Raw genomic sequence first — 25883 nt, forward strand, 5'->3', positions numbered from 1 at the left:
GCTTGAGTGATATTGTCAACAAATATTAGGCAGAAATCTGAAGCAATTTTTTTTTTGGTAACTTGTTTGGGAAGTATTAAGGCGTATGTTGTGCGGCCCTGTACAAAGGGTTGGGGGCCAGAGACCGCATTTCCCCAACTTTTGACTGGTTGCCCGGATGATCTCGTTGTGTTCTCGCAACGATGCGCGGGTGTTCTCGTTTGAGCGCCCGGATAACTGGTTCGGGCTTTTGGCTCAAGGTCACTTGAAGGTCGCCAACAACGGGAGCTAAAAGCATTTGACACTTAAGATAAGTGCTGAAACATGGTCCGAATTTGGTGAAATAAGGATGACTTGCAAAATGGCCTTCCAAAATATGGGTTCGGAGGGAAGATGACTAAGCAAAAAAGTGGTCGTCGTGTCATTGAGTTAGCGGCGCTCGGACTTTCGCCTTCAAATCGTCGTAGTTGTAGCATAAGGGACCCCTAGTAACATTAAATGCGGAAGTATTCTACAAGAGAAGTAGAGGTGCTTATCTAATGGAGTAATTAAATTGTGAACAAGCGAATGAGGTATGCCGTTGGCGCAGAAGTTAACATACCGCTATGTAAGGATCACCTGAGAATCTGTTAATTATATTGTGGCACGTTGTGCGCGCAGCCGAGTGTTACGAGAATTCCGCGTGTGTCGTACTCAGTGTAGCACAAGAAGCTCCATAATTGCCTTTATATTCAATACAGGACAAGAAGCTATCCTCAGTGAGTCATTTCCACAGTGTCTAATGTCATAGGAGTTTGCTTCCGGTGTTCAGTGATGATTTATTTCTCAAGTTTCTTTTTTCATTTTAGATGTAGGAACATTGGAATGGTAGGCTACGTAAGATCCAGCAATTGCCAAATTCCTATTTCGTTTGTTAGGTAACGCTAAAAAAGGAGAAAGCAACAAGAAAATATACACAAGCGAATACAAGCCAACAAAGAGTATCTACGGGCCCCAGCGCGGAAAGCGCATTGCTCTCTGGCACACCGCTAAAGCTGTTGTTTCGCAGGTACCGAGTTGGTACACTACATCCTGCCGGTTTATGCCTTTCGCATGTATTGTACAAAACAAGAGATCTTGCGTACATGTAAAGTATTTACTAGTTATTACTGCGACAGATCTAAGAACGCACGCTTTGGGTGAAATAAGGGTGGTGTAACACCAGTAGCAGATGCTGAAGCAGAATATTTCTATTGGCTTTAATGGAAGTAAACAGAAAACGGGTGCATGTATTAACAGGGCAAGTATAAACGAAATGCAAACGGCGTTATCATTTCTTTTGGTACATACTGGTTCTCCTTATTTGGACTGATTTCAAATTTAGGAATTTTCTAAACCATTGTTTCGTGAGAGAGCAGGAAAAAAATACACCATAGGCCGAATTAAGCGTCAGTAGTTTCACATTCAAGCACAAAGAACCAAAAAGGCAGACGCTGTCGTTAAGAATTCTACTTCATGGAAACGAATAAAATACCGAGCTTGAGTTTTGCTAAAAGGCAGCAGATAAGAAAGAACAATCAACAAAATTATTTTGCGCTTGCGACATCAGCTGGGTCCTTTAAACCCAGTCCCACTGTAGGTATGCCACCCCTGCCTCCCTGCAAAAAAACGAAGAAAAAAAAAAGAAAAAGGGAAGGCATACAGAGTTGCTTTTTAATCATGAGGTAGAACCTTGTGCCAGAAGTTACACGTAGATTCGAAGAAGTGCTTTTCCTGGACACTGCTTCCATTCCGTATGTGCAAGTACTCTCCTTCTTTCCCAAATTTCGGCCATTTCGTGCCATCCGTGACCTTTGGCACGCTGCAAATAGCAACAAACGCACAATACAAGAATTAGAATTGCCGCGCCATAACAACTTGGCAGAAAAGCCGGTATGCAATGTTTGAAAATTGTATTGTTGCAGGTATGACCTCTGTTCCACGTGTAAAGTACTTTCATCATTGCTTGCGCTGCAGTTATCGTGCCGCTAACGAGGGGTAAACGTAATAATGGCGTATTAAAGGAAACCCCCACACCTCCGGCTTTGCATCATGTAGAGGTATGTCATTATATTTCACCAAGAATAAGTAAGCGTACCAGCCGTTGCTAGCAGCAGCTACTGGCTAGCTACAGGTCTTTTTACGTCTGCGCATCACCAGCGATCGCTCTCTAAATTTGTTCTTGCTGTATTTTCCAAAGCGGAGACTAGATCGAGCAAAAAGAATTTACAGCAATTTCCCTAAGCATGGACCCTGAACATGAACGAGTGATTACAAAGAGAGATAAAATCAGGTAATGTCTGCAGTTGTACAAAGATGTGCATGTGTTAAGTGAACTAAATTTAACTAATATTCTTCATGAAGTTATTGTAAAAAAAAAAGAATCCTAATGTTGATAAAGTGACAGCAGCAAGAATTTGTGAAATAAGGTCTAACCCTAAAGGAAAGCATTATCTGGTAATAAAACGAGCACAACGGCCAAAATTGAGATGCACTGAAAAAATTCACTCGTTTGCGTGCCGTATTCTCTTTAATTCTCTTACCTAAGGTGGAGTAATTTGAACCAGACAAAGTAACCAGCAAATATTACGGAAACGGCGTAGGCTGAAGTTAATGAAGTGTTCTCAAAGCAACGTCAGCAGAACGGAGAGAGCGATGGAACTGTATGGTAAACGTAATAAGTGCGAGAAATGAAGGAGTATGATTATACAAAGGGGCAGTGCCCTGTTCGACGCTACATCTGGTAATATATAATTTGCATGCATGAAATGATATCTGGCTGCAGGGCGAAATTGAAATAAAAAGAAAGGGTGCCGGAAGACAAGGACCTATGAGAGTAAGAGAAAAATTTTTGATGACGATGAATCGTGCGCCGCATGTGAAAATAGGGGAGAAGCCAGTGGGCATGCTTGGTTGGAATGTTGCAGTGCCCTTCTGGAGTAAGTATGGACGTAGTTAGTTTTTCAGAGGGCTTGAGTGTCAGGACCGTAATGGAAACGTGAATGCATGTGCGAAGGAGATTAGTAAGAGACAGCTGCAATTCTGGTGGGACGGTGGTAGGCAAACGTTAGGGAAAGGAACATTAGATTTCGTACTAATTTATACGCCCGCCTAATGCACAGTTTCAACGGTCGTTGGCGCAAGTGGTGATTGAACGTCCAAGGGCTACAAAGAGTTACTAAGAAACTTGTTCGGAATTTCGAAGAATGACGCTACAATGCGCGGTGCGCGGGAACAAGTACATGTGACAAAAACAGTTATATAACGAAGCTAGAAGCTAACTTCCTGTACGTGTACTTAGGAACAAGAAATAAATTTATTTTGGATTTATAGACAGTTCTTTCATGGGCACCGCCATTGCGCAGGCAGTGGCGCCTTCTATGGGCAGTTGGCATGCTGGCTTGGGCGAAAGCCCGTGTTGTATGCTATGGGGTACGACGCTCGGCGGCAGTTTGTGGTAGATTTTTTTCGCACTCGCGCGGTCTATTTAGCATGAAATAGCGTCTTCTACGTGGGGAATGGTCCTGTGAGGCGTAGTGAGGGAATTTAAGTATGAAGTAATTAAGCGGCTGGAGTTTCTGCTGGCGTTAGGGCGGACAGAGCACCCAGCGTGAGGTGTGCGCGTATGTTTGAGCTTACAATCAGCCTCGGATATCAGTTAAGTATTTCTGAAAATTCATTTCACGAATGTTACCTTACTGCAGCATTCTCAGCACTGTAATTCTAAGCTCTGGTTTAGCTGCAATGAGTATTTACGAAACATTTGAGGATCCTAACAGCGTGAGTACAGTATACTGCTGAAGAATAAGTCGTGTTGTTTACTTTGACAAGCGTGCAACTTGTTATCTGTTGATATATTGGGCGACTGCCTTGTTCATTGGGCTAGGTTTCCGACCACAAATAAAATAGTTTGGTTAATAATAACCGCATACCGTACAGTGTGAATCACACTTTTCGAGTGGTCGAACGACCAGCTGCAGACTGCGCGAGCATCAGAGGCAGTACTAAATGCTCTGTTATACATCTGTTGGTTCTATATAGCATATGGTCCAAGTGATCCAAGCATGCGGCACGACCATGGGAAGTCTCATTGCGTCGTTATCCCGTGTTCTGTTTTATTTTGCCGCAAAAGGAGGACATATGAACTCTTTTTTTAACACGAAAGTGTTTTATGCCGGGGTCCACCAAGACTTCACTGACGTATTTCCGTCACGGAAATACGTCACACGAACATACACGAACATAATACAAAGAAAGAACCAGAAGAAAAAGTTCCACAAACATGGAAAATTTGGAAATCGAACCCACGACCTCTCGGTCCGCGACGATAGATCGCCGAGCGTTTAACCCATTGCGCCACAAACGCATTTGCAGAGAGCTACACAGACGCGCCTTATATATCTAACACTCCTCCGTGTACCCGCGCTCTTGCTCGGGGCGGTGCCGCCGCCTACGAGCAGAAAAGAGAAGTACTGCATTATGACACTAACGCGCACCGACAGTGAACGCTTCGGTGGTCTCAGCACTGAAGTTGATCGCGGAGGCTGCAATTACGACGCGCTGTACGCGCTGATTTGACTCGGTGACGATTCAGTTACGTGCTTTGTCTTGCGCGTTGTATTAGTGTGTCAGTTACGTGCTTCGTCTTTCGCGTTGTGCTAGCGTGTGCAGCGTAGTGCAGCTTCCATATGCACGACGGTTGCTCATGGTCATCGACGTTGGTAGTCGTGATGGAGGAGACGTGCCACCAGGCGTCAGCGTGGGTGCATCAACGCCTAAGGGCGCTTTAGCCACAAAACACCAATAGACATTATATATCAATGTGCAATAAACATTACACTACTTCTGTGAAGACACGTTTCACTTTCGTGTTCTATACCGATTCCTATATAAGAGGGATCAACCACATTTTTTTTTCTGTCTCGTAAGTTCAGTCATCTACGACGCATTCACCCATCTTACGGAAATTGTGTCCTTGCAAATAGCTGTTGCATTCTCTTTATGCGATACCCTATGTATACTGTACCTTACAGGGCAAAAAGGCAATGCCGATCTAAGCACGAAGCAATTGTGTGTATCATGTTGGTTTGCCAAGTGCAGTGCTCCTTGTGTTGAGCAAAGCCTTCGGCCTCTTGCAGGAGGCTAACGTAGACATTGTGAATTGAAGTCTAGTAGACTTAAAATGCGTGAGAACGATGCTGGTGGCTGATGCAAATGTTTTACAACCACTCTTCGTCGAGTGAAAACCGATACATCCAACATATTTCACAACACATACACACACCGCGGCTGATGATGCGCGTCGCATTTTTGCACATCCAAGAGAAATTTTCAGATACTGCAGTGACTGCTGCACCTAAAGGCTACACAGTGGTTGTTCGACGACCTCGTAAGAACTGACATCCCGTAAATTGGACTCAGAACTAGCTAAAACACCTCCAAATCGTTCCGCAGCACATGACCGGCAATACATTCAAGCCACGACGTGCCGGCTCGCAAAAGCCAGAGAGGAGGAAAGGCTCGTCGCGCGCCCTTTCCTCCTCGCCCGATGAAAAGGTCTATATCGGCAGTTTAACTTAACTATGTGAATTTTCCGTAATCCTTATACACCACGTCCATGATTGAAGATTATGTAACAGTTTTTTTCTCAAACGTTCACCAATGAAATATATTTTCCAGAAACATAGAGCGACCTTTTATGCGTCATTACCGTGTATATAAATTGTACGTATATATTTATCGACATTTGTTTAAGGTGAGACACTGCTCCGCAAGTTACCTTAAGATCTCAGTGTTCTTTCGCAAACCCCCTTCGACACACTGGGGCTCGAGTTCAATGACCACTGAGCATCAACGTGATGGATCGATCTAACTCCACCGAGATCGATGGCCTTAGGTGTAAGGACCACTGAAAGTACAGCTGGCACAAGTATCCCCTAATCACCCCAATTCGTGGATTTTAATGGCCGAGAAAGAATACAACAGCATGCTGAAGAAAACAATTATCTCGTCCCTTCCCACCGCTTGTTTTCACGCGGTTGTCGATTACCTTTATCCAACGAACGAGATATTTAGATGGACCGCCCCCAGAGGACAGCGGTATGAGGAAACGAGACCAGAGGACAAGTTTTCAAAATAAATGCAGGTTGTTTCACTGGGAAGTAAGTGCACAAGGCACTGAAAGGCTTGCTGTCTTCGAGTGTGTGTGTGCGCGCGCGCGCGAACTAGTAGTACGTGCACAAGCGAATATGACCATGTACTACGTGGTTGGAATTCTGCGGGCGGACATACTACGGACTAATTTGTTTCGTTTCTGCAAGATGGAAAGATTGTTTGACTTTAATTTTAGGTTCCGACGCAACCTTGAGACAATCAGAGAGATACAGCAGTTTGTGGTATGGATTAACTTTTCCCTCATACATTTACCAACATGCACTCACGCTTACAGCTTCAACAGCGGCGAATGACATTGCTTATTATTTTTTTGCGAACATAAAGTAAGTTAGAATGGCTCAACATTTAAAACAACTTGGTAGGGCGCTGTTGACGCAAGGGTAACTCCTTTACGAAGTCAATTGAGGCGCGTGATCCTCAATCAGTGGATATGTTGTAGTTATTGTAGGCTCAAAATTAGTTCATACTCACGTGGGTGGCCCCACAAAAGTTGACGAAAACTACCCGCCATATGGAAAAATTAAAGGCAATAAAAAGGAAACATTGGGTAACACATGGACAACAACATTTTGATTGGGTATATTTCGCATACGCACGCATGCAGACGCACACACACGCACTCGCAAGAATAAATGCACACCGATTGGCCCCCCTAGCAGCGTAACAATCCGGGTGCTTCAACAAACTTCTGCAGAACTGCTACAATAGACCTGTGGCTAGTACCCAACTAACATGCAGCAAATCACAATAACTTTGATGCAGATAAAGTTGAACATAAATTGGTAGCTTGAAATCCGAGAAACAATCAATCTGCGCAGGGAGGAGGAACAGTGGCACGTGAAAGGATAAAATGATCAGTTGTCTCTGGTTTGTTAGAAAAAAAGAACAGAGGTTAGTCACAGAAAGAGATCTATGAAAGTGAAAATTCAGACTCGTAACTCCACATCGCAAGATTGATGATGTCATCTCACATGATAGTTAAAGGCTCGTTTCCCATGAAAAATGTAGGTGATGCAAATCTTCCTAAAAGGTGAGAGATGATTCATTGTGCGTTAGAAATAAAAGATGTTTAAAATAAAAGGAAATGTAGGGCGAACAATTAAAACCGAGCTATTGAGTGACGACGATGTAAGAGAATGTGAGGACTTGTTCGTACACGCGCAAAAAACCTAAGCACGTTTGAGTTTTCTTTTGCGAGTGCAGCGTCTCATGTCATCTACAGCAAACTCAACTGTTCCTTACGTTACCTGCTGTAGCCCAAAATGGCTATCAAGCGCATAATCCTCACCCTGTGCGAGTGAACGTCGAGACGATGTTTATCATGTTCTCAGTAGCCTTGACGTCAGCGTCGGAGGGACGGCTTCCAAGGCTCAGACTGGAGCCCAGGCTGAACACGATGTCATCACTGTGTGTCGGACGAACCCACTCGGGCCAATCGATGAAGGACAGCCGCTCAGAATAACGTAGAACGTGCACTGACACGTTCGCAGCTGCAAGCGCGTTGGCCGTGCTTAGAGCCGGGCAGCCGAACATCCAGTCACCCAACATATCCGACGCAGCCCGAGCTACTTCGATTCCATTCTGGCCCGACACTGGGCCGAGGTAGCGCTCGATGATGGCGTCAATGTCGGTGCCGACAAGCACACGCGACAATGGCAACCTCAGAACAGCCTCCATACGGCGCGCAGTCACTTTGTCAAGGTTTTCTACAATGTTGAACGCCCCAAGCAAGTACTTGATCAAAGCGTCTCCCTCCGCTTCGCACACGCTCACGAGGACGTCGCGTGCGTTTGGTGGGACACGGGCGAATGCTTTTCCGAGCTTTTCCGGCACAAAGTCACCGCCGAAAAACGGAACGAATCCGTCGAACTTGGCTGTGTGTAAACTTTCCGCGGCTTCTAAGATGTCACCGACGTCCTTGGATCGCAGGCAGCTGACGACCTCTGTCACAGAAAGCTCACGCGAGTCCCGTTCCTTGCAGTCGAGGTAGGCTGCGAGCATGTCTGTGCTGGATGCCGCCTTCGTTGGACTGCTCACGAAAACCCCGATAAACGGGCTGCCGCTTTGCATGAAAGCGCGCTGGAAGAGACCGTCGCTACTTGGAGACAGTAGGTGGATGCCGACCGAGATGGCTCCGGCGCTCTCACCCATTACAGTTATGACATCCGGATCGGCGCCAAAGGAACGTGCGTTGTCCTTGACCCATTGCAGCGCAAGTTGTTGATCGTAGAGGCCCATGTTGCCCGGTGCCTCTTCTGTACCCATATACAGAAACCCTAACGGTCCTAGCCTGTAGGCGATGGTGACGACGACAAGGTCTCCTCGCACGGATAGTTCGGAAGCATCGAAAATCTTCATGGCAATTCCTCCGAACAAAAAGGCGCCTCCGTGAATGTATACGACTACGGGCCTCAGAGCAGAGTCATTTCGAACGGGTTTGAAGACGTTGAGAAAAAGACAGTCCTCGGAAACGGGATCCGCTTCCGTTATAGCAAAGTAATTGTGGATGCGCGTGGGATTCTGGGGACACATTGGCCTCAACGATGTGGCGTTTAGAACCCCTTGCCAAGGCTTTTTAGGCGTCGGCTTCTTGAAGCGATGTTCACTTAGCGGCGACTCGGCAAAAGGTATTCCCAGGAAGGCTAGCACTGGACCAGCAGTCGTGGAACGAACGATTCCTCTCGTAGCTCCACAAGTTGTGTGAACCACGAATTGGCGTTCTTCGGCTAGACCGGCGACCAGGCAGCCGGCAGCAACGGCTAAAGTAAGGCCGGCGATCATCATCGTTGCGCTGAAAGGTATAGAACAATGCCAATGAAGTCAACTTGTATACATGTTAAAGAATGGCGCGATGCTCTTGCTTTTGTGGTTGCAGCCGCAGAAAAATACAAATTTGAGGTGCTGGCATATTCTAACACATCTTCTAGCACATCTGCCAGCGTGTGCCAGCATTCTAGGACATCTACATATTCGTTGTGGTATTGAGCGGCAAGGGTGTAAAAAACTTGTGCGACTTAATTTCGTTCGTGAAGACAGCTTTTTTATTGCATAGTTATGTTTTCGTAGTTTATCTAACGTACAGCGTTCCTTTTAAAAGGACCACTGTGCACCAGTCCCTGCTGCTGATGGATCTCGTGGTGGGTTACGCCTCTTACGCCATTGTCTTGTAAACGAGAAAATGTTGCAAGAATCGAAAACAGGGTTGGCGCTGCTACAGTGACTAACTCCCGTATTTTAGGTGGCGCCGGCCTCCTAGAAAGGCGGTTACTGTGATGCATTAACACAGAGGGCAATTTTTCAGAATCGTAGCGTTCTGTTCAGTCGAGGGGCGGCGCTGTGCTAAGCTTGGTGAAGTGGAGGAAGAGCCTCGAGTCGAGGATCGTCTGAGAATGCGGGAGTTATACCCTTGTTACAGCCGGCGGTACTTTGAACTAGTGCACTTATTTGTAATAGTGCCACGTTGGCGGCGCGCTTATACACACCGTTAAGTGTAATCTTAAATTATTGGTAACTTCGAATGTTTAACTGGTTGATATATTATACGCTTCTTATTTGAGGCCACGTTTTGCAGCAAGACACGACGTCTAAATATAGTTAAGGACATTACTTCGTATGCATTTTAGCGTAAATGAAGGAATTCAGAGCAACCGTGCTAAGGTGATCAGTCGTTACGAGGCACAGACAGCATGGCATCCTAGGCTCAGATGCTCAGAACAGAGGAAATATAACGGATTCGTTTGTAGATGGCAGAGTTTCGCTTATACCATGCGAAATCACAAAAGGAAAGGGGTTGAGATATGTGCGGATTGAGGATTATTATTATTACTTTTTTGAAGCACCATTATCGACTGCTATTCTTGATGAGGCTGTGCTGATTTTCACCAAATGTATTGCCTTTAAAAGAATAAGTTTTGCCATGTTGACTGCAGGGAGCAGTATACTCTTAAGAGTATATTCGAGTGTTTCAAAAAAAAAAGAAGAAAAGATGGGGAAAAAGAAATACAAGAACCAACAGACTACTGTGACATTGATGGCCCCTCACCATGTTTGCGTGTTACAGACAAGTAAGCACAGTGCGTAGATTCCGCGCAGATGATCGTGCCTGCAGAGTATCAGACTGTGGCGCGGCGAGAAAACATCTGAACTTTCAAACGAAAGCCTGCACGCCTTTTCTCTCAAGGGATCGAGCTTCGCTTCCTCCAATAGAATCAAGGGCACACGCTGCATGTGTGATGCACTGCCTGAAATGTCATTGATTACGGCACATGACATCGGTAAGTCATCCACGGAAGAATGCACGAGTGCTCCTGAAAGTTGGCTACGCGGCTAAGAAGGAATTGGACATAAAAAGCAGTATGCAGATCGAACGCAAATCTTGAAATCTACGATGTCAAGCGAAGCTTTCGCGAACCGGTGAATCAAATGCTGTAAATTAGCCCATTTCATTGCTGTGTCTTTGGCGTAAAGGAATCTGGAGCGCGCGCGCATGCGCTCTCGCGCTGTGCTATGCGCAATGTGACACACGCGGTGACCATCTCAAAGAACTAGTTGGCGTTGGGATGATAGAAGTATACGTCCTAATGGTTAGAGCATCCGGCTGCTGTGCGAGGGGACCGAGGTTTGACACCCTCGGGCACATAACCCAATTTTTTTAAAGTATGAGCTATTCAGTAAGAGAGCAGCAGCACCGAGCAGCCACGGTCAGGAGAGTCCGTGAGGGTTCGCAAGTAGAGCTTCGCTTGAAAAAAAGTCACAGGCCTGCGCGGCACACGCAGCACAGTCACAGCGTAAGCTGGTGGAGCGGCTCAAGAGTAGCTCCAATTTGGGCACCACGCACAACAGGGTCTTCGCGGCAGTCTGTTCGCCTCGTTTTCACGAGAACGATCTGAACTGTCCGCCCGGCGTGGACGGCAAGCTGCGGCTTGTAATGCTCTCTCCACAGCAGTCTGCTGAGCCCGGTCAAGCCTTACAACTACAGCTTACATGTCGGGCGCACCGCGTTTGCAGGCACCTTAACTAGATGGCGCCACCATACTGGCGGAGGCTCAGCAGCTCGGGAGCGCCTTGATTGCGCGCCTCGTCTAAATCGCATATCGTCGTCTGCGCCTGCGGACGCTGCCTTTGTAGGCATCTCACCTAGATGGCGCCACCATACGGGCGGGGAGGCTCGAGTCATCTCACCCTGCATGCGTTTGCCTTAGGGTATTTTCCGCGGCCTGATAGCAAGCGCTTGAGCGGCTCAGTGGTAGAGTATCCGGCGCCCACACAGTGGGAGCGGGTTCGATCCCGGGAAGAATCGGGTACTTTTTTCGCGTTTCCGGCGATAGCGGTTACGCGGCCGCCGGCGGCGGCATCATCGAGACCCGAAACGGCTATTTGAATGAGCCCATAACAGCTTACGCTGTAAAAAATTGGCCGAATACCTGCTTGCTTCGCTGCAAATGACGTCGAAAGACGAGTCTTCTGCCGCCCCTGATACGTAACACTTTCTCTTCATCCCCCTCCCACCCCTCACGCTCTTCCCCTCTCACTCCTCGCAAGCGGATGCAATGGCGATCTTGCTGAATTCAATTCAAATTTCCCGTGTTCGCCGTGCTCTCACGCCATCTGTTGGGACCATTTATTACTGTTGGCTTAAAGCCGGCTACAGAGCCGCGGCTTCAGTCGGCTTACTTTTAACGCGTAGCGTCTCTTCGACACCATTTCTAACGCGTTAATTTTTCATTTACTAACGTAAAAACCAGCATAATGTGTATTCTTAATTAAATAAACGCTGCGGATCATGGTTATGTACACATATTTTGCCTCAAATAGGTCTGAGCTTTCCTTTGCGTTGTATAATGTTGACGTGTATGATCACGTGCCACCAGTGCTAGTAGCTTGGTTGGTTTTGGTCGGGTGGTTGATTCGAGTGACAGACTAAGTTTTCGCGTTTAGGTAGCCTAAGAAAGACTTTCGTCTTTAAAAGAAGGCGCGGCTCGTGACGTAAACGCAACGTGGTTCCTTGGCTCTGGTGTGCGAGAAGGCAGGGAACGAAAGGCCCTGCAGATGCTAGTCGAGACAAAGACAGAGAAGCGTCGTTGGTCGGCAGTGAAGCCCACCTTCTGGCGGCATGGCGACGGAATATTTCGATTACTCCTATCTCTTTTAATGACAAACAAATTAAAAAAGAAATATCGCTTTAGAACGGCCAATTCACGGTGATTTGCAACTTCAAGTATTCATATAACCAAAACTTCCAATATGACCTGGGCAGGGGTCCTTAAACTCAGGTACTGCGAACAGCAGTTATCAGTCCCCAGGTACATGCTCAATTCGTTTCAAAACTTCCACACGATGTCGAATAGAACAGGACTGCAGAAGGCGGTGCCACCTTTTTTCTAGAGCAAAAGCAATTACACCCATCCTCATCAGCCTATATTTATGTCCACTGCAGAACGTAGGCCTCTCCATGTGATATCCAATTACACCTGTATTGCGCTAGCTGATTCCAACTTGCGCCTGCAAATTTCCTAGCTTCATCACTCCACCTAGTTTCCTGTCGTCCTCGAGTGTGCCTGCCGTCCTCGAGTGCGCTTCCCTTCTCTTGGTATCAATTCTGTAACTCTAATGGTCTACCAGGTTATCCATCCTACGCATTACATGGCCTGCCCAGCTCCATTTTTCCCTCTTAATGTCAACTAGAATATCGGCTATCTCCGTTTGCTCTCTGATCCACACCAGCTCTCTTCCTGTCTCTTAACGTTAAGCCAAACATTTCTTGTTCCATCGCTCTTTGTGCGGTTCTTAAATTGTTCTCGAGCTTCTTTGTTACCCTCCAAGTTTCTGCCCCATATGTTAGCACTGGTAGAATGCAATGATTGTACACTTTTAATTATTTTCAACGACAGTGGCAAGCTCCCAGTCAGGATTTGGTAATGTCTACCGTATGCACTCCAACCCAATTTTACTCTTCTGTAAATTTCCTTCTCGTGATCAGGGTCCCCTGTGAATAATTGACCAAGATAAACGTGCTGCTTTACAGACTCTAGAGGCTGACTTGCGATCCTGAATTCTTGTTCCCTTGCCAGGCTACTGAACATTATCTTTGTCTTCTGCATATTAATCTTCAGCCCCACTCTTACACTTTCTCGGTTAAGGTCCTCAATCATTTGCTGTAATTCGTCCCCATTGTTGCTGAAGAGGACAATGTCATCTGCAAACCGAAGGTTGCTGAGATATTCGCCGTTGATCCTCACACCTAAGCCTTCCCTGTCTAAGAGCTTGAATACTTCTAAGCATGCAGTGAATAGCATTGGAGAGATTGTGTGTCCTTGCCTGACCCCTTTATTGATAAGTAACTTTCTACTTTTCTTATGGAGAACCAAGGTAGCCGTGGAATCCTTGTAGATATTTGCCAAGATATTCACGTATGCCTCCTGTACTCCTTGATTAAGCAATGCCTCTATGACTGCTGGTATGTCTACTGAATCAAATGCCTTTTCATAATCTATGAAAGCCATATAAAGAGGTTGATTGTACTCTGCAGATTTCTCGATTACCTGATTGATGGCATGGATATGATCCATCGTAGAATATCCCTTCCTGAAGCCTCACACCCACCACACGGCCCCAAACGTGTTATTTGTTAAACGCAAGCACGCACGTTCCGCCGAGAGCGCGTGCATTGTGGATTATTAGGGTCGTCCCGAAACTGCATTGTGGATTACTAGGGTCGTCGCATTGGAAAGCTCTGGATTAATCTTGATCAACTCATTCGCGTGATCTTCTCATTTACCAGGCCATTCGTTTTCACTAATTACTGGCAACACTAACGACTGGCAACGCAAGATTGAAAAATTCGGAAGAAAAACAAATTAAGAATTGTTTTTAATTATATGCTGCAAGAAGTTGAGGATGACGTGTGCTTTTGTTCTTGGTCGAGATACGTTTATCTCTTATTTGTAGATAATGTCTTTTTTGTATTCTGATTCTTGTTATACTTAGATGACATGAAATTTTGGACTGTAAGTGCCATGCTTTTATATTTGTCTTATATAGCCTTCAGGCACCTGTCATAGGCTAACCTTGATGAGACAACTGCCGTTAAGGCATTCCTCTATGTTGACGATATTTTGGTCATCTATTGCGCTGAGTAGCGTAATGCGCGGCAGAACGTCGAAAATATTTTAAATATTTTTCTTCGAACCTGGACTAACCTGGAATCGACAATATATTTTCACCCAAATAACAAGCTCGAGCTGAGATTTTTAGATTTATAAGTTTTGTTCATGCCGAGACTATGTTTCCTGGCAATGCGCCCCTCGCTCTCAAAATAGCCTGCTCCCTTTTAGTTTCGCACATTCGTAGTTTGTTAAGCGGGGGATAGCAAAAGCATGCAGGAGGGCATTACTGTCAAGGTCTTGCCATCACCTGGCTTAAACCAGCTTTTAAAGCCCTGTTGAACGACTTAAGCCCGGGATACATGGAGCGAACTTTCACGGCGAACTTCACCCGGCAGGAATAGACGCTGCGGCACAGCGCCGATGGTTCGCTGGCATCACATACATGGAGCGAAAAAGAGGCGGAAGCCGCCGCGCGCTTGCCGCGTATCTGTCAGTATTAACGCGATGGCGTTGATAAAATTAATTATAAAACAATTGATAACATTATAAAGAAAAGCTCCTAGAGCCTTCACATTTTGATATCATACGGCTTAAATTGCTGCTGTAAAAATGTCTACCCAGCAATGAATTTGTGTTTAAAAGTGAAGCCGACATTAAGGGGCTCAGTGTAAGCTTGGCCTTTGTAAGCTGGCTTTCCCACGTTGTGCGTTGCAGTGAAGCCTTCTCATAAAGAAAAATGTGATGCGAACGGAGCCCAATAACGCTATCGCGTCCCACTCTTAAAGGTGAAGCTTAAGCGTCCTCCAATTTTTTCCAGACTCAATGAATGTTTTTTTTTGGAAGACGAAATAAATAGTAAATAGGCTTTTTACTGCATTATTTGTTGTTAATGGCTAAGCAACTTGGAAAAGGTTTCATAGAGGCGCTTACAAAACGATTTACACACATTTAAGTGAGCTGTAATGATTTTAGCGGGCCGGCTTTGCGTCGTCTTGCTACGTTGAGTGGTAGCACCGCGGAGCGCAGACGTTGGAGAAGGTATTGTGGTTCTCCAACAGCGACGAGTTCAATTTTCTGTGTAAGAACACATTGTGGGGATACATGTTTACCTCAGTTTCAGTTCCTGTTTTAAAGCCTCCTCCAACAAGCGTTGAGTACTGCAGCCGGAGAGGATAGAATTATCAAAATTTGGCGTGAAATGGGCCGGTCAGTGGCTCTTTATCTCGATCCCCCAGGCATTCCGTGCATCCCCCAGGCATTCCGTGCGCCGTCTAGGCCCACACAGATGCAAAGAGCCAGAAGACCCGGCATGGTCGGCTTCTTACTATAATCTGCGGTCACTCTTTTTCCTCAAGGTACTCGAGCAGAAGGGACGGTCGGCGGCTCCCAACAAAGTGCCGGCAGTCGGAGGGAGATGGATCGTCGCAACGCCTGGTGAGCGCGCGAGGCGCTCTCACCACTTCGGGTGGCGATTTTCGCCGGGCGGAGTTTTTCCGATCTGACCGGGTCGCAACATTCCATTTGCTAGTAGATACAGTGTTCGACCGCTGGCGCCACGCTGCGCCGCTCGCGCGTACCGCGTTTCTAGGTGGTTCCGTTCACCGAGCGCTAAGCCGACGGCTGCCCGAGTACGTTGTTTCAACCGAAGAGCTTTCGGGAGGGATTCGTGGTTTCTACAAAGAAATCGTATCGAGTGTAAGATTTCTAACAGCGCGGTTTTCGAATGATTACCTATTCAGTGTAAAAAAAAAAAAAACTGTATTGTGTGTGACATTGTTTTCCCAGTGCCCTTGTACAGGTCCGTGTACAGCGGAGGCGCAGGCAGTGATGTTTTAAAGAGAGTTAAAACAATGCAGATGCCGCCAGGAATGAAAACTTTCTTTTTTAAATTACACACCGGTACATTACCAGTTAAAAAGTTTTTGGAGGGAAAGGAATTGTTTTTACCTTGGGGTTTAATTTGCAAGCAGCCAGAGACAATCGATCATGTTTTTTTACACTGTTGGGAAGGCGTTTATTTTTGGGATGTCTTACAGAGAACAGTACGGAAAGAATTTCCACTTGACCCGTATGGCATTCGGTACTTAAGCGTAGATAACGAGGATGGGGCGCCTTTTGATTTAATTATGCTTATGGGCCTCCACTGTATTTGGCGGTCCAGAATGGCAGGATACTACGTTGATAAGGATGCGCGGCCTGCACGAATTTATTTTCGTGAGAGCATGCACTGGTTTGTTGAAATCAATAAGGCATTAGCGGAACCCCCCGAGTGGCTCTCAAGAGTAGAGCCGCTTGTGGATCTGCGCGAATTCTGAATAGACGCAGCCAGCACGATGGTGGTTGAATACGCCTTCCTCTACTGTATATTGTAATAGTATATTGTACTGTTCCTTTTGTGAAATGTTGTGTGTCAAAGCCAGGCAATAAAGAAAAAAAATGGCTGTATGGCTGAGTGGCTACGGCGCTCGCTTCGGGATCTTGCGTACGCAGGTTCGAAGCCCGCCCTGGGTACATATTTTTCTTAATATCAAGCTTTTCCCTTTTTTTCCTCTCTGTTTGCCACCGCGGTCGCTTGAACCCCGGCGCCACGGCGGCAGCCGTGGTGCCGGGCGCCGACGCGAAGCGGCGGTCGTTGGGGTGTTGCGGAGCGCAGCGTAGCAACACCCCAAATAAAAAAATACTGCTCCAGTCAGGTAGACTGCTCCCTCCCTGATAGTGAGATTATATTTGGATCATCAAAGCAGTGATGCGTTTATAATACCACCGATCCCAACAGCAGGCTAGTCACCACCAGCCCAGCGTTTTCTCCGTCAACGCCTCCTCCGTTCCAACGGCGGCGGCTCGAAACATGGTACGCGCGAGCGGCGCAGCGTGGCGCCAGCGGTCGAGCGCTGTATCTACTAGCAATTGGAAATACGCGACCGGGTCGCCAGCGGGAGCAAAATGTTTGGACTTACGAGGGTCGAGGCGCCTGCCGCCGAGCGAATTTCGTCGTTTTTACGCCGGTTTTCCGCTCCATGTATCCCGGCCTTCAAAAGGAAACTCTGGCGATTTTTTGATGTCAGCGAATGTCGCTGCGTACGTTCCTCTGCACACTTATGGCATGTCCAGAAAAAATTACTCTTTAGAGTTCCACAGATTTTTACAAATGGGTTTGGTAATCCCCTCGAACCTCCTGCCTGGCCTCCTCCTCAGATACTGGCCATTGTGTTATGACGTAAAGGCACAGCATGCTGGGAATGAATGGTAGACGTCAGCGTTGAGGAGTCGGCGATCGTGAGCTAGTGTAAGTTTGACGCGAGAAGTTGGGTTCTGTGTGGACGGGCAAGTGATGGTGGCAAGTGGTGTTGCGTTGTTGGCTGCACGAACTTCAGCCTTCATCAGCTGCGCAGACAGTTTGAGGCGATGTCGATCGCGTTCAGCCGAGATTACGCCTATCAGTCGCCGTGTTCGTCTGTCTACTACCGGCGGATTTGAGTCACAAGAAGTTTGTTTTTTTGCTTTCAAATGAAATGAATTTCTTTCAACTTGGTTCAGCGATCGCTTAGTGAAGGCATTTATCCACTCCTAGTATATTTTAATAGTACCTGCCGTGGTTGCTCTGTGGCTATGGTGTTGGGCTGCTAAGCACGAGGTCACGGAATTAAATCCCGGCCACGGCGGCCACATTTCGAAGGGGGCGAGATGCGAAAACACCCGTGTACTTCGATTTAGGTGCACGTTAAAGAATCCCAGGTGGTCCAAATTATTATGAATCCCCCACTACGGCGTGCCTCATAATCAGATCGTGGTTTTGGCACGTAAAACCCCATAATTTAATTTTATTTTAATAGAGCTAGGGTCACCAATAAAGCTCGCTTAACACTGTGTGTTTGAGTGGTATTTGGACCCCTAGACACAAGACTACTGGGTAGACAACGCCAACCGCAGTTCACGGTCTGCAGCCAGCTTTCGACAGAGAGGTGCAGAGCAAGCTTGGAAATATTGGAACGAAACTGTACGCTGACTCGAGAACACGCGCTAGCCTTATATCTATACGAATATGTTACATTTGCACATAAGATTAGTAGATGGAAGAACAGTGCGTCTAACGACTCGCATAGGCAACAACGTCCAAGATCTCTAAACCAATCCAATGAGAATGCACGACCAAAGAGATAGGGCATGAACCTACCTGGGCCGTCGTGGTAGCCGCTTCTACCTATAGGCCTCCCCGGCCGCTTTCTTGGCGCGCGCTTGTCTTGTTTGAGCGGCCGGCGGGAATGAGAGTTCTGAGCCTATGAGAGAGGGGGGAGACATTGGATCGTAGTTACACGGCGCCTCTGCGCAACTCTTGTAAGTACTGAATGAGCGCTGAAGTGCTTGCAAGACACGTCCGTCGCGAAGCATGCTGCCTTGAAAGTTAGGCGCATCAATTTTAAATGAGTAAACATTTTTATGCCTGTCCAACGGGGAATCCCGTCTACCCAACGAGAAAACACGTCAAGACGATCGCTTTCAAATTCTTCCCTGAACCATATGATGAAGGACTAAAACCGACGAAGGTAGGGGTGTGCGAATACTCGAATATTGACGAATCGAATGAAATAGTAAATGGTTGAACAATTCCATTCGCGAATCGAATATCTACTACACGATTTTTCAAATATTCGCTATATTCGATCGGTGTAGAGGGCAGCGGCGTGCCGCATGTCGCATCCGCCGCGAATCTCATTGTGCGCGATGCTGCGCAAGCGAGTACTTGTCTTTTTTTTTTTTTTTTTTTTGTGAGCGCGCCGCAGTCAGGCCGTTCACCCACTTCTGCCCTAGCGCGTGCGCTCCCCGAAGTCGGTCCGATGCGGGAATCGCACGGTGCTGCGTCGGCCAGAACCACCTCTGCCGATACTAGGTTCGTCAAGGTCGACAGGACCGATTGAAACGATAATGCGACGCGGACAGACGCAGTGGCGACAAAACTAGCGCGTATTTCGGAAAGTGCGAAGGCACGTAGATCTGTTAATATACTCGACGAAGAACTTTACGCCGCCTCAGCAGCCGTCATTATAACCCTTATGCGTGATCTCAGGACCTGTCACTGATGAGCCAACCGTACGAACATATTATAGCGTGAATCATTCCGCCACGTTGCGACCCGTTAACACATCGGCCAGCAGCGAATTTTCGTCAAGGCCACGCTGCTATGGACCATTAGGCCTATAATCGGCGCGCTGCTTCTTCAGGTGTCGGCAACTAAAGTTAAGGTTTGATTTATTTGTAGCAGCCGCGCTACACTCGGAAAGCCGACAAAATACCTCGCAAACGAAAGCCAGTGTGCACATGGCAGCGAAGTTGCTCAAGGCTGCCATCTTTGCGGATGGATGATGGATGGATGGATGGATGCTATGAGCGTCCCCTTTGGAACGGGGCGGTGGGTTGCGCCACCAAGCTCTTGTTATCATTGTGCCCAATGTCCTACCCATCTTTAAATAAAAAGAAAGGAAGAGAAAAATGTCCGAACAATTTCCATCACCAAACGTTCTGAATCCTTTTTAGGAACTTTGTCTTTGTACGTATCCGTTGTTCGTTGACTCCCTTCTTTTCTATCACCAAACTTCCACTCGCCTCTTACTAATCTCTATTGCGGACATGTTTACTTTCCCCATGCTCTCGCTGAACCCAAAGGCCTCAAGAAGGCTAGAGGAGCCTAAATCGACAACAGGGTGGTGTGGCGCCACCAAGCGACTCACTGTATATAAGGTGTGTCGCAAGCGGCTTCGGGAACGAAGCCGCTCGTATAACGTCCATTGTATAACGCCCAACTTCGAGCAACCTGTCACATTACTATCTTTGGATTTACACGGCGAGCGCGAAAGTGTCATGTGACTAGTGCGCTGACCGCCCGCTGCTGCATGTATTTTAGTGGACGACCGATCTTTGAAAGGTGGCAAATCCTGCCGCGCCTGGCAGTAATGTAAGGCGCCTCTTTCCCTTTGCTATCGGAGGGAGGCAGTAGTGAGCATGTGTGGTGGAGAAATCGTGCTGTTTGTGTCACACTCAACAGACTTCCCTCATGGAAGAGCGCCGCTGTTCTCACTTTCGTGAGAGTAGAAAGAATGGAATGACATATGACTGCCTCAACACCTCTGGTTGACCGGTCTGAGCCGCTAGATAAGGTAGGATAAAAACAATGAAAAAACATTACGTTACAACAGGAGCGACCACACGCAAAGAACTGTACCCCACTCAGACTCGAAAATGCTCGACGTGCTATCATTTATACTCAAATAATAACAAGCATACTAAGCTGTGGTTTATAAATCAAAACAACGAGAGGTGCTAAAGGCAGTGCCCGAAGCAGAGCTTAGTCTGGCTTGTAGTCGGTGAGAACCCAAGGATGAAGGTACAACCCATTTGTAGCCGTCCTGCGGCTGTCTTCTGTACAGGTAAGCATAGTTCCCGAAGGACGGAGATACTAAATGAAGTTCGACCCTGCCGCGACGTCATAACAACGAGGAAATGTAAATGGTTGGTGCATCTATGCAAATGTAATTTGGTTTGGACAGCAGCCTAGTTGCAACAGCAGCCTTCAGTTCGCACCGACTAGAACGCTCCTTTACGACCCTTTAGCGCATACCAAACGCAGAGGGCCAAAAAAATCGAAGGCTAAACAGCCCTGCGTATTTTATTTAAACGTTACCCATACAATACTTCATGAATTCAAGTTGGCCTCCCTTTTCATATTTTAATGCAGAAGCATTCTATAAAAAATGAAAGAAAAAAGAAATGAAAGAAGTAACGATTGCGGAGAGAGGGTCTTGTAGAGAGGTCTCACTAGCTGCTTTAAACTTACTTTGCAAAAAAGTTCAGCAACTACGCGCGTGACCAATTCCCCGGAAAATGTTATTAAATAGCGATTTCGTTCAGACGCGTAAGCCTAAAACATCGCCTTGTTAAAACAAGGTAATAGTGAGGTTTGTTATCAGTGCTTCGGAACGTAAATAACTCTTCAAGCAGAGGATACTTCTTCCTGCGACCGACATATTGCTCACCTAAATTATATGATGAAGAAGAAAAGTCGAGGAAAGCCAACTTTCTTTCGTGAATTTCGTGCCCCGAAAACGTCTGCGGTAGCTTGTGCATGGCGGCAACCGGGGCCGTGCGTTTTCGTAGCGATGCCTTTTCTGATGCTATTCCTTCTTACATTTTTTGAGCTTCGTCAGTGGCCAGAGCGATGCTCTGCCTTCGTTATCAGAGGGGTTAGCCGGCCGCGAACGGAGTATGATAAGAGTGGAATAGAATCGAACGTAAGGTAGCTCGAGAAAATCGCGGCCCTTGTGTAACTGAAAACAGCTATTTGGCATTTAGGAAAGTAAACTACGACATTTATTCCACTAAATGGGGAAAGAAAGTGTCTGATAAGGCGCACTGCGCAGATGAGCAACAATGAAAGATTAGTCTACCATGCCTTTGCGACAAAGTAGGATGCTATCGGTGATGACTTGCAAATTAGGTGCTTCCCTCATCTAAGAAGACCTTCTCTGCGCCGATTCTTGCAGATCAATCGAACAACGAGAGAAAACATAAAAGCATCGTAAAACATGAACAGTGTCATCCACACTTTTGTTATTTTGTGCGCGTGTATGGGACGTCTTGTTTTCGCGTTCTGTCATCGACCTTGTGGGTTCGCAAAGCGGGGGAGCTCTAAGATGCCAGTTGCCGAGGGCCGTTTCACCCATAACACTTGCGACTGCGAGATATACCGAAAGGGGGTTGCGGCAGCATGCTTGCGTAATATCGTTCCACGCGTGCCGATATGTTGCGATCGTTTCTGGCAAGTGCTCCAGTGGCCGTGACTTCGGCGGTGGAATGACCGCACGCTAGTTCCTTAACTTGCGGCGCCTCCGATGGCAGCGCGTTGGGTGGCACGGCTCAGCTATATACTGCTCAAGGACATGCGACCTCCGGTGCCTTGCGGCAGTCTGGATGCGGGCTCACATTTCACTGAGAACAGAGTTTGGTCGCGGAACTGAGCCACTATAAAATAGAAATGCACAGTTGTGTAACAGCACCGGACAACAACCACATAAAAACGTAAGTTTGAAAGAAAGAACAACATACGTTTCGGCTCCCTCGCAGGAGTCTAGCTGCTCCCTCTCTGCTGTCACATTGGTGACAGCAGCAGTTTACAGTCAATAAAGGCCAGAAAAAGAAAAGAAAAAAGTAACAAAAGACACGTCCTACCGTTCAAAATAACACCCAAATTTCCAGCGAAATTGTTTGCTTTGAGCAGTTGTACTACGAACGTAAGTTGGCTGTAATTAAACCACGCACTTTAAAACGCTGCCCACATATGACTCGGCCGATTGAAACATTGCCCGCATATAACGCTTTCGAGCATAAGGTGTCTTTACAATGACTGTGATTCAACCATTCCCGTTTAAGTTCATATGCTTATTTATCATAATATTTTCCGAGTTCTCACTAAATTATATCTCGGTGGCACTCATAGTTCTTCCAAGGCAGCGGGCAAAAATCTTCGTGGTTCGTAAAACACACTTATAACACTCTACAATGTTTGCATAAGAAATTTTGTGTTACGCTCCCTTGGGGCCTTGGCGCTAGGTTTTAGGCACAAAAGTTTGTTTGATGCTATGTGTGATTTTAGACAAGCCAAAAAAAACGCATACCGTGTTAATTCATACTTTACCTTTTATAATGTTTCCGAATTTCTGCCACTCCAATTGTTCCATGAATCTGGGGTTTATTTCTTTCAGATATAATCGTCCGCTCATCTGGTCACACGTCTTCATTACTCGCAACTTTTTTATTTACAGTTTTACCTTTTCAAGATTATTTTCATGAAAGATTTATCGGTGCGTACAAGTGAGTGAGTAAAAACTTTATTGAAAATAAATAAATAAAAGAAGGCACGCTGGTTGGGGCCCCTGTTCCAGGGCTCCACTGGCACGAGCGGCTCGCTGGGCTTGGTCCAGAAGAGCCAATTGGCTCTCCCAGCCCTCGTCTGCAAGCCATGCCTCCCACTGCCTATTCCTCATGAGTGGATGTTTCAGTATTATTGGGCTGTATATGTGCGGAGGCCTCTTGGGACACTCCCATGTGATATGTTTTAGTGTGGGTACTTCTGTGCACCACGGTCACTCGTCAATGAACCTCGTGGGGTGTATTCTGTGTAGTGGGTGCAGGTTGGGGTATGTATTCGTCTGAATACGACGCCAATCCCTCTCCTGTTGGCTGTTCAAATTCAAGTGAGGATGTCCAAAACGGCTCCGTTGCTGCCTTTGCTGTAAAAGGATGTCACGAGAATTCGATGGAAGGTCGTCGCTGGGCCCTACCGTTGCTCCGACGTTTAATCCTCGAGCAATACGGTCTGCCCTCGCGTTCTCTGCCAGTCCCTCGTGTGCTGGAAACCATATGATAGTGTGGTGCGATTCCAGTGGTCGACTGCCCAAAATTTTGATAATTAACTGGGGTGCCGTCCCATTTGGAAACAGGCGGCAAGCTGCTTGTGAGTCGGATAATATGACAGCCGAATTGGTTTGGCGCTCGGCGTCCTGAATGGCCAAGGCGATGGCTGAAGCCTCTACCACGCATGCCGAGGAGGTTTTGAAGGATGCCGTTGTAACGTTAATTGTTCTGACACGTAGAGACTACGGTGAACGTGTCGGAGCTGGTTCGACTAGCGTCCGTGTAATACACTCCCGGTCCCATGCCGAAACATTTGTGAAGAGTCTTTGCCCTTGATCTGCGTCGTCCGGGATGGTACTTGGGGTGCATGTTCTTGGGAATTGGGGCCACCGGCCCACCGCGATGTGCGATCGAAGATTGCGGTCTATCTGTGCCGTCTCCTCTCCACAATATTGGGGCCTCAGTGAAAAGCCTAACCTCGCCAATACTTCCCTGCCCTGAGTTGAACAAAGTCGTTCTTTCTGAGCATATAACGTCGCGGCTGCGTACTCGTCAAAACTATTGTGCAGGCCTAGTCTCTCGAATCTCTCTGTGCTAGCGCATTCGGGAAGACCAAGGGCGGCTTTGAAGGCTTTTCGGTGTGTACAAACCACCGATTATTGACCCCTTCCCCATTGTAGGTACGTGCCATGTTTTGAAAGCGCATCTTCATCAAAACAATCTTCACTACGGGAAAGCGGGTCAAAAATCAAGAAGTGGGATGAAATCGAACGCACAAAGCACTGATATGGAATAGTTATGTTACAGAAAACGGCGCGTGTAATTGAAAAGAAACACACTTAATGAAATAAAAGTTTCTTTTGCCATTGTTAAACATTCCAGGATCACTGAAGTACATACAGATTTACGACAATGATATGCCAGTGAAGAAGCTACAGCGTTCACATCACGCAACTTGTTACCAAACAATGACACTCGAAAATGGAGGACGGGGCGAAGATGTCGGACCTTGCGCCAGTAAACACTATACATCATCATCATCATCATCATCATTATCATCATCATCATCATCACCATCATCATCATCATCATCATCAAGATGTCGGAGGCTTTAAAACAGTGTCAAGTCGAATATAACTGATATTTGAGTAGGCCTCTGACTGCATTGTGTTGTCTTTCCGGTCGTTCTTGAATCACTTGGCAGTAGAGAAAGAAGACGGTATCGCACGAGATGCAGAGAGAAAGTGAATAATATATTTGAATGACGGCTTTAGGTCTATATATGAAAGAGGGTAAAGGTAAGGGAGCCAAGTGTACTCTATGGAGCGAAACGCGTTCTTGCCGGTTCACGATCAATTCGATTTATTCCTCCTTTACTAAATTATAAAATTCAAATACCAAAAATGCGAATTAGTAATAATAATAATAGATATATGTTTCAGCTAAACTCAACATCAATCCTTTCCTTTACCACAAGTGATACCATTTCTCTCTCTTTTTTTTACTTGCCATTTCTGCAATGCTTAATAATGTATTGCACGTCTTTTATTTTACTTATGATCGGTTTCTTTCTTATTATCACTTGCCTTTTTAATCATAATACTATTTCTTGGCCATGCTGCGGCACCAGATGATTCAACAAGCAGCACGCTATTACTATTCCCGTTGGTCCTTTCAAATCAGGCATTTGCACGAGGCACGCGACTGCACGCATTTAGTTCTTGGTGGATGAACCGTTTATCCAGCGGTCTAACTGCATGTAGTCCAACTTCCCCCGGTTTAGTGTTAGAGTGTATCCTCCCACAGTGGGTTTGTGCCATTGTTTAGCGGGTTGCCAGTATCATCAATCACACCACCTTGCTTCGTGCACATACTTGTGCGCTTGACTCCACTGGCTACCAAAAATGGACCAGGGCGGTGAGTGCACGTCTCTATTATAATTTTTTCATGCATGTTCATGCTTTTAGCCGCCATTTGTAACCCGAGACAATTTCTTTTTCCACAAGATGCCAGTTTTGATGAGAACACAGCCAACCGCCATGCAAATGCAATGAGCAGCGTTTAAGCCTATTATACAGCCTAACATTTCTTAAGACAAGCCTGCAGCATAGTTGTGAACCTTGTGTTACATTAGATATTGTGCAATACGATGTGTCGTGTCGATAAAGGCGCCAGGTATAAACACCTGTTCTGGCTAAAGCA

The 25883-nt window shown here is 46.5% G+C and overlaps 1 protein-coding gene across 1 annotated transcript; it reads right to left on the minus strand.

Moving 5' to 3' along the window:
• Positions 1-1662: 1662 nt before the first annotated feature.
• On the minus strand, positions 1663-8966 carry LOC119456944 (acetylcholinesterase). The gene is made up of 2 exons (XM_037718763.2): positions 7460-8966; positions 1663-1819 (listed from the first exon to the last, which is right to left on the minus strand). The coding sequence occupies exons 1-2, from the start codon at positions 8953-8955 to the stop codon at positions 1672-1674; spliced, it is 1644 nt and encodes a 547-aa protein (XP_037574691.2). The 5' UTR covers positions 8956-8966; the 3' UTR covers positions 1663-1671.
• Positions 8967-25883: the final 16917 nt, after the last annotated feature.

This window comes from Dermacentor silvarum, chromosome 6, assembly GCF_013339745.2.
Source record: "Dermacentor silvarum isolate Dsil-2018 chromosome 6, BIME_Dsil_1.4, whole genome shotgun sequence".
Lineage (NCBI taxonomy): Eukaryota > Metazoa > Arthropoda > Arachnida > Ixodida > Ixodidae > Dermacentor > Dermacentor silvarum.

Bases quoted from the DNA above. Each gene is read 5' to 3' on its own strand.
- LOC119456944 (XM_037718763.2), bottom strand. From the start codon at position 8,955: ATGATGATCGCCGGCCTTACTTTAGCCGTTGCTGCCGGCTGCCTGGTC. The intron at 1,820-7,459 runs GTGAGGATTATG...TGCTATTTGCAG, and splicing joins TCGACGTTCACTCGCACAGG to CGTGCCAAAGGTCACGGATG.